Genomic DNA, 14,900 nt, shown 5'->3' on the forward strand with positions numbered 1-14,900 from the left:
GTATTCACGAATGGCCTGGGCGATGCAGAGCTTGTCCAAAGACTGTTGGAAAAACGTCCAGCTACGCTAGCCAGAGCTTATGAGATAGCCCACCGCCATGAAACCACAAAGAGAGCTGCATTCTACGTCACTAGCGCCATGCAGCCCGCCCGCAACCTCACTGCTCAGAGGTCCCACACAGCTGTTGTCAGAGAAAGTGATGAGAAAGAGACAGTAACCAGTGCTACACCTGCAGCCCGCCACTTACCCAGCAGCTTCGTTCCGTCCACGTTTACAAAGACGCCAAAGCATCGAAAGAACTTTAAAAGGGATGATATCCGCTGCCATAACTGTAATCGTTGGGGTCATAAGCAAAGCCAGTGCTTGTCCCCTCTGAGAAATGCAAAGACTTTTGTGCCAAGCACCCCCCCGGGAGGTTCCACTGTGCTCCACCTTAAAGGCCAGAACCGTGAAATGAGCATCCACCTGAGCATGTGTGAACTAGAGGTGTGCGCAGTCTTGGACAGTGGAGCGCGGAGGAGTGTACTGCCCCTTCACTATTATAATGCCGTTCATCAGGACATGAGACCCCCGCTTCTGTCATCCAGGGTTGAGACTTTGCTTGGGGTGGGCCCTGGAGACGTGCCGGTGCTTGGCGAGGTCAAAATACCTGTCAATATTCACAACCGTCAATTTGAAGTGGACTTCCTTGTTGCAGACATAGCGAGCAATGAAGTACTTCTTGGCCACCCGTTCCTGACCCAAGCTGAAGCCCGCCTTGATTTTGGCGGGCATCGTATCGTCCTGTTTGGGGAAGAAGTGCCTTACTTTCACCCAGAGACTGCCCCAAAGTCGCGAGCTGTGAGACTAGCCAGAACGGTCATAGTTGAACCTGGACAAGAGTACTTAGTCAAAGGAACTGTGCAAACCAAAACTACGCACGGAGATATGATGCTCAGCCCCACAAAAGGCTTCGTGGAGAAGCACAAAGTCCTCATTGCAAGAGTTCTGGTCAACGCTCAGGACTCCGGCATTGTCCCGCTACGCCTTTTCAACCCTGGTAACAAAGCTGTCACTATAAGAGAAGGCGCCATTGCAGGCCTCCTTCAGCCGGCCGAAGTTCTGCTCCCATCCAGTGAACCTGCTGCAGCGGACTTTACAGCTGGTTCCCCTGCGGTTCCCCAGCACCTCCAGGAGCTCTATGCTCAGAGTTCCGCAGAACTTGGTGCCCATGAAAAAATGGAACTGTCTAACCTGCTATGTGCCTATGAAAGTGTCTTTTCTAAGGGAGCTGGTGATCTGGGCCGGACCAGTCTTGTGCAGCACGACATCATCACCCGGCCTGGACCTCCAGTGAAGCAGCCCCCGCGTCGGATGGCTGGAGAAAAGCAGCAGCACGCCGACCAGCAGATCTGCGAGGGCCTGCAAAACGACATCGCCACCCGCAGCCACAGCAGCTGGGCCTCACCGATCGTGATGGTGCGTAAGAAAGATGGAACTTACCGCCTTTGTGTTGATTACAGGGCGCTCAACAAACGCACCATCACCGACGCGTACCCGCTGCCCCGTATCCAAGACACACTGGACACTCTCGCCAACGCCAAATGGTTCAGCACCTTGGACCTGGCCTCCGGTTATTGGCAAGTAGAGCTAACGCCACGAGCTCGTCGTGCAGCTGCCTTTTGCACGCGAAGTGGACTATTTGAATGGAATGTCATGCCGTTCGGCTTATGCAATGCGCCGGCAACGTTCCAACGTCTGATGGACCGCGTTCTGGCTGGCATGCAGTGGGAGACCTGCCTCGTCTACTTGGACGACATCATCGTGCTGGCCAAGGATGGGCCTGAGATGCTGCAACGACTGGGCCAAGTTTTCCAGAGGCTTAAACAGGCAAACCTCAAACTTAAACCAGCCAAATGCTGCCTGTTTCGCCGCCAAGTTTCCTATCTGGGTCACATTGTATCCGAGCACGGTGTGGCTACTGATCCCAAGAAAGTTGAGAAAGTGCAAGCTTGGCCCGCTCCCACATCAGTCCAAGAGGTGAGACGGTTTATCGGTCTCGCATCCTACTATAGGAGATTTGTGAAAGATTTTGCCTCCATTGCCGAACCGTTACACAACCTGACAAAGAAGAACGCACGCTTCCAGTGGCACGCTGAACACCAAACCGCCTTTGACGCCCTCAAGCAACGCCTCACTGCAGCCCCTGTCCTCGGCTATCCACTGGACCATGGTGAACTGATCCTGGACACAGATGCTAGTGACACAGGCATTGGTGCTGTCCTCTCACAGATGCAGGATGGAGCAGAACGCGTGTTGGCATATGGCAGCCGCAAACTAGCTAAAGCCGAACAGAACTATTGCGCTACGAGACGTGAGCTGCTGGCCATTGTTGATTTCACATCACATTTTCGACAGTACCTGCTTGGCCGATCGTTCAAAGTACGTACTGACCACAGCAGCCTGCGCTGGCTGACGCGCATGAAGGAGCCGGAAGGACAATTGGCCCGGTGGCTGGAGAAGCTGGCGGAGTATGAGTTTGAGATCATTCATCGCCCTGGTCGTTTGCACACTAATGCTGACAGTCTCTCCCGCAGGCCCTGCCGCCAGTCCTGTCCTTGTAATCTGCAGGACCCCGTCTCACCGCCGAGGGCCACCAGGCACCAAGCTATCCAGTGTGATTTGGACTCCGCTACCAGTTCCCTGTTGCTGAGTCCGGTGGGGGTGAAGACAGACCAAGCAAGCGTGGTTGTGAGTCCGGTGGGGGTGGAGACAGCCCAAACAAGCGTGGTTGTGAGTCCGGTGGGGGTAAGCGCAGACAACCAACCCAAAGCAGAGACTATTTATGTGGCAAACACTAACGAGACAACACTTTTTCCTGGCTGGACTATGGAGGAGTTGCGCCAGGCCCAAGCCACTGATATAGACATTGCACCAATCAGAGCTTGGTTTGAGGCCAGCAATGAGCGCCCGTCCTGGACCACAGTCTCCCCATGCAGCCCAGCCACCAAAACATACTGGAGTCAATGGAAAAGGCTGTATTTTAGAGATGGAGTTCTGGTTCGTCGGTTTTACTGCTTAGACGGCACACAGTTCTATCCCCAAATTGTTCTGCCTCGCAAAATGCAACCTGATGTTATGCGCCACATGCACGAGGGGCCAGTAGGTGGGCATTTTGGTATTGAGAGGACTGTTGTTAGGCTTCAGACCAGATATTACTGGTACCACATGAGAGAGGATGTCGCCCTCTGGTGCCAGACTTGTACTAACTGCGCATGCAGAGCCAGACCCCACAAAACTCCACAAGCACCCATGGGCACAGTCAGAGTCGGGGCCCCCATGGAGCGCATTGCACTGGACATTATGGGCCCGCTCAATGAGACAGAGCGCAAAAACAGTTATGTGCTAGTAATACAGGACTACTTTACAAAATGGACGGAAGCGTTTCCACTTCCAGATGAAAAGGCAGTGACTGTGGCGCAGGTTGTCGCAACAGAGTGGGCGTGTCGCTTCGGAATGCCTCACTCTTTGCACAGCGACCAAGGGCGCAATTTTGAGTCAGGGGTATTTCAAGAGATGTGTCGTCTGTTCGGCATTGAGAAGACTCACACGACGCCTTTCAGGCCGCAGTCTGACGGCCAAGTCGAACGTTTCAACGCCACCCTTCAAAAGATCCTGGCCGCGACTGCTGAACGCTGTCATTGGGATTGGGACCTGATGATCTCATATGCAGTTATGGCCTACAGAGCGACCAAGCACAGTGCTACCGGTTTCACACCCAACTACATGATGTTTGGCCGCGAGATAAGTGAGCCAGTGGACCTTGTGGCTGGTTTGCCCCCGGACTGTGACCGTGCACCTTCAGCCCCAGAGTTTGTGCAACAGATGCGCGAGCGGCTGGAGCTGGCTCATAACATCACCAGAGAAGCCCTCGGTGAGTCAGTCACGCGTGCGAAAAGACAATATGACAAGAATGCTTGCCACACCCATTACAACGTTGGAGACGCAGTGTGGTACCTCATCAAAGGAACACGGCATGTTAAAAACAAAGTCAAAAAGTTCCTTCCCTCCTATGAAGGACCATTCTTTGTCATGGGCCAGTTAGACGATCTTGTCTATCGGATTCAAAAGAGCCCCAGAGCCAGAGTCAAAGTCGTCCATCATGATCAACTGAAACACTACCGCAGCCGTGAGCCGCTGGACAACGCCTGGGCCCTGGATCAAGCCCAGGGCTGGACACCTGCTGAGATCGTCCCACCAGCTGTCGACAACAACCCAGCGGACGAGGACCTCGGCTTGCACAACCTTTTCTCTGCTGTCTCCAGTGACAGCTCCAGGGACGCCCGGCCGTCCGCGTCACCTGCCAACGACTCCCTTTTGCTCGGGTCTCTTCCATCCACTTCTTCCCATGCGATGCTTGACCATGGTGGGGGTGTGGTGGGAGAGCCACACAATCAGACTCATCACGTGTCTCGGCCCAGACGTCAGCGCAGAGCACCGAACCGGTACGGAGACTGGGTCACTGAATGAGTTACCGAAGATGTTTCAGCACTAGAGATTTACGGTTTATATATTTTTTTATATACTCTAGTCTAGTTTTCTAAATTACCTTTTTTCAGTGTTCATTGTTCAAAAGAAAAAAAAGATGAAGCAACAATGCTTTTACATGATTGCACTTTCCATTTTTGAAGACATGTTGCCATATTGTGACCTGCCCATCTGTATAGGCCTATACAGTCCCTTTGGACACTGCTAGCTCTTCAGGTGTTAGGCCTAAATGTATAGAGCTTGTGTACCAGTTGGTTGGATGGAATGGCTTTATTACATGTTGCCAGTCCATGGTGGGGGTAGTGTTGTGAGATGTGGATGCGTGTGTGTGTGTGTGCGCGCGCAGCCGGAGCGAAAGGAAAGTGAGTGGAAGAGAGAGAGAGAGAGAGGGGGCGTGTTAGGAAGGGAGGGACAGAACGAGGAGAGAGACGGAGATATATAGATAGAGGAAAAGGGAGGCTTGTTTTTGAGTGCAATTAAGAATAAAGAGCATCAGTAATTCAGCACGTCTGGCGTCCTGTATTGCTGCAATTCAGCCCTCTCCCCCAGCGTGAAGAAGTCGGGAGGTTAACCCCGGAGGACAAGCTGCCCCCCGGCCCTGGAGAAGACGTCTCCCCGGTGTCTCCCAACCAAGGTTCGGAGACCAGGACCGGAAAGGTTTAACACATCTCACCTAATCAGCTCCTGCCTCTCTGGACAGTTCTCTGCCAGAACATCCTCTCTGTTTCCTCAGTATTCTCAGGCTCTCCCGTTCTATGTGTCATCCTGGATCACCCTGTATTCCCTAATGTGAATGATTTTTCTGTCTGTCTGTGTGTGTGCAATGAACTGGCGGCTTGTCCAGGGTGTACCCAGCCTCTTGTCCGTAGACTGCTGGGATAGACTCCAGCACAACCCATGACCCGGTAACAGACAAAGCAGTTAAGAAGATGCGTGAATGAATGATGATCAAGTACACAGAATATTTTTTTCAGACTCCTGCTACTTACTAATAAGACAATCATTCCTTTATTTTGGCTTAAATACTTATTATACAGTTTTGTCAACTGTTTTTCAGTTTTTGGGAACTTTAAAATGTACTGCTGGATACACTTGGGTAAAATTTCACATGGAGGATTGCACTTTGTAGCACCTGTGTAGACACAATGAACTCCAAGCAAAAGGGAGTTGCGGCTGCACTGTACAGATCCAAGTCAGAATATGCCCAGTGGTAGCTTTCTGCATTAATCAAGGTCAAAGCATTAACCGTCTGTTCCATCGAAGACATAAAGTCTCACAGTCCTGTTGGATTAAGTGCAGAGTTTTGATGTTACTCTCATTCACTGTGGGCAGAATCAGCAATAACAATGCCATGGAAAACCCAAATTCAGTAAAATAAGATAAATATCCTTAATTTAGAGCAGAGCTGCTGTCTTCCACATTGTACAATAGAAGCCTAATCTAATTTCACTTCAAATGGATGTGAACAAACTATTTTCATTTCAAGATGGAATGAAAGTCATCCTCCAGATCCCCCAAACTTAGTTTGCTCTGCACATGTGAATCAGAACATGACGTGTAAACCAGAGTCTGAGTTTTATACCTTAGAGCACGGCATGGAATCCATGTCGTGCACGGAATCCATGCCATGCACGGATGCATGAATAGATGTTCAAAGTTGTTCTTGACTTTAGCTTAAAACCCTTTAAAGCCACTCTAACCACTCTATTTTATGGAAAATAAGATCTTAATGCAACCTTCTGACAAATTTGTCAACAAACAACATACATTTTTATATAAGTGCTCTACTTTATGTAACTTTTGCAAAATCCGGATTCTTTTTGTGGAAAATGTGGCTTGTATCTATCAGCTTTTTCGAGGGAGAAAAGAAAATCAGACATCTGAAGAAGAAATCTCAAAATCCTGAAAGGCCATGTGTAACAACTATGATACATTTGGCAATAAAGGGTTAAATCTGTGTGCTTTAAGTTTTTGTTGGTTGAGGCAAACAACATCAGTTTATTTTGTTGGCTTCCAAACATTCACCTGACCCTCAGTTTAACCACAAAACTAATGCAGTCAGGTTTGTGTTTGTTAAATCAGCTTTACATGAACATAGCCATACAAATGTGTGTGTGTGGGTTCATGTGACCAAACAGCACATGTGGAGAAGCCACTATACTCCTGTCATGCTGAAAAATGTCACGTAAAAGAGTTGTCAGGTCTGTAAAACAAGCCAGTTTGTGGTCAAACATCTCTAATTTGCAATCAGCGCGATCTCATTTAGCTACGACTCTATGAAAGACGATCTCCTAATTCAATTCAGTTCAGTTTAGGTTCCAAAGATTAAAACTCTGTCTTTATGTTTTGAGGTTGTTTTTCCTCTTCTATTTGTTTAAGAAAAAGAAAAGTCTTAGTTTGTTGTCCTTCCCTCCTGCAGGGAGTTAATTTTGGTCAAGTCCACAGGAAAAGAAACATCCAAAACAGGCTGACGGAGCAGAAAACTGGAGGAGATGTAAATAAAATAAATGAATGGCAGAGCAACAGCGAGGGTGGAAAGAGGAGAGACGGGAGAGGAAGGAAGACAGAAATCAACAGAGAGACCGAAGGAGAGAAGAAACTTCATCAGCATTTCTATTTCCAAGTTTGAAATTCAGAAACATCATTATCTAAATAATGTAAATAATTCCACGATCTAGATATTTGATATTTCTAAAACATCAAATTTCCAAAACAAGTTGTATACAAAACTTCAACATTTTTCCACTAAAAGCAACACACGGGTGTTTGCAAAAGAAGAATCAACAGATGCAAGTTGAATTAAAACGCAAACTGCTTCCTTTAATAAATGTTTAAACCGTCTGGACATCAGAAAGGTGATACATTCTTTGAAATCATTTGATTTAATAAAATAATGGAAACCTGAGAATAAAGCCAACGACAATTTAGCCAAACTTTACTGATCACGTTTTTAGGAGTCAGCAGACATTGGAAAGATGGATAAGCCTGGATGAAAGACGGGTTCAAGTTGTGTACATTCTCATTTGCAAGAAGAGGAGGATTAGTTGGTGTTCATTTAAGGACAGAAACGGAGAGGGGCCTCGGGACGACAGGTCACCGGGCGCAGCCATCAGAGCGCTTGGTCCGATCTGGTTTAGACTGGTCCGATCTGGTTTAGGGTTGGTGCATGAACGCCGTGGAGCATAAAAGAGTGAGTTGTCTGCATGGCTTTTTTCAAACCCTTTCAACAGAGACATCCAAAGAAAACCACAACTATTTTATTTAGCTTTTTGCAGAGTCATGATCACCGGCTTGGGTTTAGGGATTCTCTGCAAACATAACAGGCACATTTACTCCTGAACTATTCATTCATTCATTCATTCATTCATTCTCACAATCGCTTTACCTGTAACCGGGGTCACGGTGGAGCCTATCCCAGCAGTCTACGGGTGAGAGGCAGGCGGGGGGGTTCACCCTGGACAAGCTGCCAGTTCATCACAGGGTCACACATAGATCGACAACCAGTCACACACACACACACCTATGGACAATTTAAAGTAACCAATTCACCTAATTTGGATGTTTTTGGTGGTGGGAGGAAGCCGGAGAACCCGGAGAGAACCCAGAGAGAACCCACGCAGACACGGGGAGAACATGCAAACTCCTCACAGAAAGTCGGATTTGAACCTGTGACCTTTTTGCTGTGAGGCAACAGCGCTTACTACTGCGCCACCGTCCTGTCTCCTCCTGAACCATTTAGTGGATGATTCGTATTGACATCAAATGTGTTGTTTTTCAGAAGACTACCAGCCTGATAGAAGACTATCAGCCAGACCAGATAGAAGACTATCAACCTGTCGCCTTTATTCAGAGGATGACCTCATTTCCTTAGCGGTTTCAGCTCGTGTAAGTAAGATGTGTTTATCTTCTAAACAAATCAAACTTTTGACCTGTTGGAATTTGAGAAATGGAAAATGCTTTGCTGCCCTCGACCAGAACATCAACTTTATTCCAAAACTACTGTTTATCAAACACAGGGAAGCAGAGAGAGAACTATCAAGGTGCAAGTTAAAAGTGTGTCCTCTTACAGTTTTCGTCCTGAGCGACGCACTGCAGCGGAATGCCGAAGAAGGACGTGTATGAGTCATTGTACCAAACTAGCAGCTCTGTCCCTCTGGGGATATCCATGCAGGCTCTGTAGAAAATGCACGACCTGTAATGACACAGAAACATAGATGCCAAAAAGACATTAGGTTTTAGCTTTGCCATTTATGTCACTTCAACATGCAGCATTCCGGAAACATCTATCCATTTATCCAAACAGAGGATCTGAAGGAGTTGGCATCTCCAATGTGTAAATTATTCTTGTCAGGCTTAGGTCAATGACAAAAACAACAACAACACACACCCATTATGGAATGTTAACATTCAGAAATGTTGATCCACTAACTGTAGTTTCCACCTCACAGGTTGGATCGGTTTCCTGGATGAATGTCAGCAGATTTCTAGTATCGGTATTCAGTTCCACAGTAATCAACAGCAGAGACATGACATGAATACAAGACACTCTTTATACAGAGTGGCTTTTATAATTCTAAAATACATAATTTTACTTCCATGAAATAAACTTGTGGCCTGTTTTGGATCAAAAATCTGAATTTAATTGGAATATGGATTGTTGAAATCTGAATGAAGCCCGAACCAAATTCTTAGAAGTAAACCTTTTCTTTCCCAACAGCATCATTTCAACAATGTGAGCTTCTCTAAATGAAGTGAATGGTCACAGGTTCAACTCCCGCATGATGGTTGCCTGCTTAAGTACCATTAAGCCAGGATATAAATAGTAATAATCTTCAATGGTTTCAGACAGCCACATCATTGTATTTGATCTAAACGAAACTCTTTCATGCTGTCCAGATAATTCAAAGCGTTGCCTTTCCTCATATGAAACACATCCAAGGATGTTTGACCTCACGTCAAACGGCTGTTGATGCAAGCAGATGTCCCATTTACACACCAGAGCGTTAACACGTCCAAGACCAGAGTTCAGCGTCCTGGTTAATAACTGCTAACAAACCATTACATTACAGTCAGAATGGTGGCTTTTCACATTTTGGCCAATTTATTAAACATAATATATTTGAAGCTATTGCCTCATTTACACAGTCAGTTATTTTTTAGCTTGATTACCTTTCTCAATGCATTCCTTCAGATATTATTCCTATTTGACTGCTATTAAAGACTTACTGCAGGCAGACATTCCAATAGACCACTTTATTATTTTTTTCTGTCAACGTGACTCTCAAGGGAAGAGCGAAGAATAAACAGCAAGGAACATAATTTTAAGGAGCATAAATAACCAAATGACCAAAAGACAAATAGACAAAGTAATCAAAGAGGACACAAGCCAAGGTGGGGGAGAAGGAGGAAGATGAGGAGGAAGGGACATGCCAGCGATTCTGCTTATTTAATGAAGTAAGCATCCTAAGAACTGCAAGAGAGGCAATGAAAGAAAGACAGAAGACAGATAAAGGTGGAGAGAGACATTGTGTGTACACTTTGGGGTAGAATAATTAATAGGAGTCACCCATATGGGGTGAAAAAAATATTTTCAGCTCCAATCAGAACGGAGACATAGAAGTGTGTGTCATCTCCAGTCCCATTCCGTGGAGTAGATAAGTTAACGCCAGTCAGGAAATAAAAGGCTTCGATCGAAAGACGGCTTCAGCAGTAAGTTCTACTGTCATAAAGTTAGCCGGTCCTTCTAAGCCAGGGGTGGGCAAACCTTTTGACTTGCGGGACACAATGGGTTCTAAAATTTGACAGAGGGGCTGGGCCAGGAACAGATGAATGGAGTGTTACTGTGAACTAACATAAATGACATGTAAAAAAAAACACATGAAAGGATTTGGCCTTTTACACGTAGCATTACAGGGAAAAGGTCAAATTAACAAAGTTTAATTATAATAAATTTTAATTTAATGATATAATTTGGACAAATTCGGCGGGCGTGTTTCACTTTCTCATACAACTGTTATTATATACATTATTATAATTGTATTGATAAAGATAAAGAAATATTTGAGGAGCGCAGTTCCAGTAAAACTGGGTCTGCCGAAGAGCCGTGTTTGAGGCTATGTTTGTGTTTTAGTTCTTTCCACACCAGGGCAGGGGTTGGGCTGATGTTGGACCCATTTGAAAACACAGCCAGGAGGAACCAGGCTATAAATCAAACATACCCAATGACCTCCCAGGATAAAAAGAGAAAGAGGGGGTCCAAAAGCAGGCAGCAGCTTGTATGTATTTAAAACAAATGCATGTGTTTAATACTTGCATGCTGCTACGTGCAGGCGGGTCTGTGTTATAAATCAAACACATTCAACAGGCTTTCAGGTATGAAAAATAAAGACCCGTGGCGTCAGAGCAGCGTGGTTGAGTTTAAAAGCCGCCCTCGTGAACAGCAGTGGGCTGCGCTATGGCCAGCCTTCTGATCTTCACTCTGCTCTGTTTTCATACAAAGCAAAAGTAACTTTATAATTATATTTATAGGTTATAAATCAAATAACCCAAACTTAAGAGGTGTGATAATGTGTCTATGGTTTTAGAAACATAAATGCAAAATAGTTATGCCGACTAAGCACAACAAGACCAGTGGCCATTTCTGTGGGTTCATGACGTCTGTACACAGAATTATTTTGACAGAAAATTAGGCTATTCCTTCACTAATCTGGAAAACTGCCATAGATAAAGGGGTGTGAGGTTCAGTTGAAATCCAAAAGGCAAACTGTGGCTGTCTCTACAATGTGTTTTCATTTCCTGCATACAACAAGGAAACAGAGTTATTTTCAAATGTGCTTATTTATATCATGTACTAACAGGTTTTTCTAGATTTCGTTAGCCTCTAAGAGAAATCACGTGAGCTTCTTCTACGGAATTTTCCAGTTCCTTTACATATTTATTTTTATTCCAAGCTCCCTGCTGATGGAAAATAGTCCACCCAAATTACCTAAGTGTATAAGTTGAAAGCTTTATTTCTGTTTTTCAGTTTGTTCTGTGCATGTAGAAAAGCTCTTTTCTATGTATTTTTTTTAGCCCCATATGCCTAACCTTGGTTAAAATATTTGGGTAAAATAAAAAAAGGCCGATCTGTTTCTATATTTAATCATAAATCGACACAGTTAACCCCAGACTTCTTATAATTCTGACTGTTCTGGGCAGAATATGTAATGTCCCCTGTGTCACGGGGTTTACCTGAGGCCAGAGTCAAAACAATTCCCGTCATAGACACCTTGTCATAGTTATGCAATGATATCATTGTGGTTCATGCAGAGCATCCATTGGTTATCTGACAGTTTGGGTCCTGCCCACTCATTGTTGTTACGTATAAATCTGTGTCTGTGTGTTGCGTTTCTATTTAAAGCTGGGACTTCATGAGACAGAGTGATGCAGTGAATTACTTTTTCTGGTGAGTAGATTTAGCAGAAACAAATGAGAAGTAAAATATACATGCAGAATATAAGTAGAAGGAGGTTATGTTTTTGCCAGCATTTATCTGTTTGCCTTTTCAGGAAATGTGGGGAATGTTACCAGGAACAGATGTTTACATTTTAGTGGTGACATTTTCGGCAACATTGTAGCCAACGGAGCTTCAAAATTTGTTTCTCAATATATCGGTTGATTATTGACCGATGTGTATGGAATTTGACACAGTCATGCAGGGTGAGGACCTTTATTTTACCACTGAATTTTATCCGGATTGGATCCAGATTGTGGACATTGTCACAATGCGGATTTTCCCATTTACTTCAAATGGAGGCTTTTTCAGAATATCTTGTAAAATCTGCATTCAATTCACTCACCAAAAATCTCAGTCGTAAATGGGTCCGATATGCACTATCATGAATCATGTCTTCTGGATCTGCTCCAGAATGAGGTCGGGAAAGAAGCTAAAATTCTCGGATTGAAAGCCCCATTTACGATTTTAAAAATCAGTTAAAAATACTCATCAACTCTGATTGGTGTACCAATACCAATAACAATATTATTGTTATTGGTATTTTGATAATGATCCAGATCACCATGTAAATCTGATTCCAGGCCGAGGTTTGCGCTGTCTCGGAGCCTCTTTATTCTAGTAGTAATTTGCCTTGTTTTATTAAACTCAACAGGACAGCCGGTTGTATGACGAGCAAAAGGACTTCAGTTGGAATTGCTCTGACACAAAATGGCAACACCAGCATCTGGTAAGTCTCATAAGACATAGATGCTGAATGTTGGCATTGGGCCAGACCTATGAGGGAGAAGAATCAGGATATTGACAAGCCTAAAGTCATTGCACACAAGATTTTAATGATCTAATATTGTCTTTTTGATCTTTCTGTTAACATACGTTTTGTTTGGTCTATCAGAACAATTATTCCAATATTGTTCTGTTTGTGTTCTGTTGGTTAATAAACAGCACTATTTTACTATTTAGCATAGAAAGCTACAGTATCAGTACCAAGGAATATGTCCAACACTTTATATAAATTGAGCAGAGTGTGTCTAAAAGGTGAGAATTAATTTTTTTTTTTTTTTTTTTGGAGTATCAGTAACTAGAAAATGTCCCCAACAAAACACTGGGCTATTTTCTTGTCCCACATATATTAAACTAAACTAGGAAGAGAACTCCTTTCAGCATGAGAATCTGAAAAATGCAAAACCTGTTTTTTCAAAAACTGTCAGCGTTCCAGCCACAGACAGAAGATGTTTCTACAATTCTAAGTATGCAACATACTGTATGTGTGTTGTTCCAGGCCTGTCACATACTTTGGCAAGGGCCATGGGCCAAATCTGTTTGCCAGGAAACTTCCCTACCAACTGCAAAGCCTCCACATTATTATTGACATGATTAAAAAAAAATCTTTGTCAGAATAAGAACCCACCATCCTGCTGAACTTGATTTTTCCAAATCAACTAAAAGCACGTACAATCATGTAACCTCTTCTGACAAGATCATCTTTTTGAATGTACATAGTCATTATTATCAGATGATGGAGGTTATATAATCGCCAGCGTTTGTCTGTCTGTCTGTTAGCAAGATATCTTAAAAGGCTCTGGACGGATCTAGATCAAATTTTCATGAAATGTTGGGAATGTTACCAGGAATAGATGATTTTGGTGACAATCCAGAAGAGATCCTGGATTCTGGATCACTATAAAATTTCCGCTAATGTCAATGGAGCTTCAAAATGTGTTCCTCAATTTCTCAGTTGATTATTGACTGATGTTTATGGAAATTGACACAGTCATGTAGGGTGGGGGGCTTGATCTCACCACTGGATCCAGATCCAGAATGAGGCCATGGAAAAATATTGAATTTTAACATTTAAACCCCATTTATGGATTCAGAAATCTGTTAAAAAAAAACTTTTGATGATGATCCAGATCCCCATGTGGATGGTGTAAATCTAATTATGAGGGGAATGCTGCTTTTCTAGTTTTTATTATTAGTATTATTATTATCATTATTATTATTATATTCCTTCCTTTACCAGCATCTGTTTATTATTAATAAAACTGAAATCCTTATCATGATGCCACGACCCTTCATTTATACATCAATCAATTTTTCAAAACAGACACAATATTAAGACAAATGATGTTCTAATGAATTACCGGTAATTATCACAAATCTTATGTATTAATGTGACAAAGAAGAAGAAACTAAAGACAATGCTATTATTAGATATAGATATTCATAAATGTAAAAATGGCACATAATTTATTTAACATTTATTTAACCAGGAAAGTTAATTGAGAGTTAATTCTCTTTTTCCATAATGAGCTGGACCTAAGTTGCATGTTTTAGCGGTGGGAGGAAGAATAATCTGTATATAAAGAAATATAAGCGAATATGTAATGCCAGATCATTGCAATTAATTTCATTAATAAATTTTAGATTGGGCAACATGGTGGCTCAGTGGTTAGTGCGGCTGCCTTTATATTTTACATGGTCACATACCCTTGCTATGTAAACATTACTCTCTACATGACAACCTGTTTCTAAGTTAGAAGAAAGTCACTGTATGAGCACCTTGATAGTTGTTGATGATGATGATGATGATGATGATAATGGTGTTCTCTTTGTCTTACAGCTCTCAGGATTGTGTTGTTTGGGAAAAATGAGAAGGAAAATGGGACCCTAAGTGACATGATCACTGATACAAAAAGGTGCACATCATTTCCAAGTTTCCAGAGAGATTTCAGAAAGGAATGTTTCAAAGTCGTGAAAGCAGCAGATGTCTTTAGTCTGCCTGGGGAAAGATTGAAAAATGAGTTGAAGGAGTGTGTGCTTCAGTGCCACCCTGGACCGAATGTTCTTCTGCTCTTAGTGAAGCCCTCTGATTTCACTT

At 43.7% G+C, this 14,900-nt stretch overlaps 1 protein-coding gene and 1 long non-coding RNA gene across 2 annotated transcripts in view; one reads left to right on the plus strand and one right to left on the minus strand.

The window, feature by feature from the left end:
• Window positions 1–14,900, minus strand: part of prdm6 (PR domain containing 6) — a 61,214-nt gene that overhangs the window by 19,095 nt on the left and 27,219 nt on the right. The window contains exon 6 of the mRNA XM_068738806.1: window positions 8,595–8,719. Coding sequence (XP_068594907.1) covers window positions 8,595–8,719 — 125 coding nt within the window. The remainder of the gene's footprint in view (window positions 1–8,594; window positions 8,720–14,900) is intronic.
• LOC137917889 (uncharacterized) lies at window positions 11,930–14,679 on the plus strand. The gene is made up of 3 exons (XR_011106679.1): window positions 11,930–11,971; window positions 12,675–12,749; window positions 14,643–14,679. It is a non-coding gene; the product is annotated as an uncharacterized lncRNA (long non-coding RNA).

Source organism: Brachionichthys hirsutus, chromosome 4 (genome assembly GCF_040956055.1).
Source record: "Brachionichthys hirsutus isolate HB-005 chromosome 4, CSIRO-AGI_Bhir_v1, whole genome shotgun sequence".
Taxonomy (NCBI): Eukaryota; Metazoa; Chordata; class Actinopteri; order Lophiiformes; family Brachionichthyidae; genus Brachionichthys; species Brachionichthys hirsutus.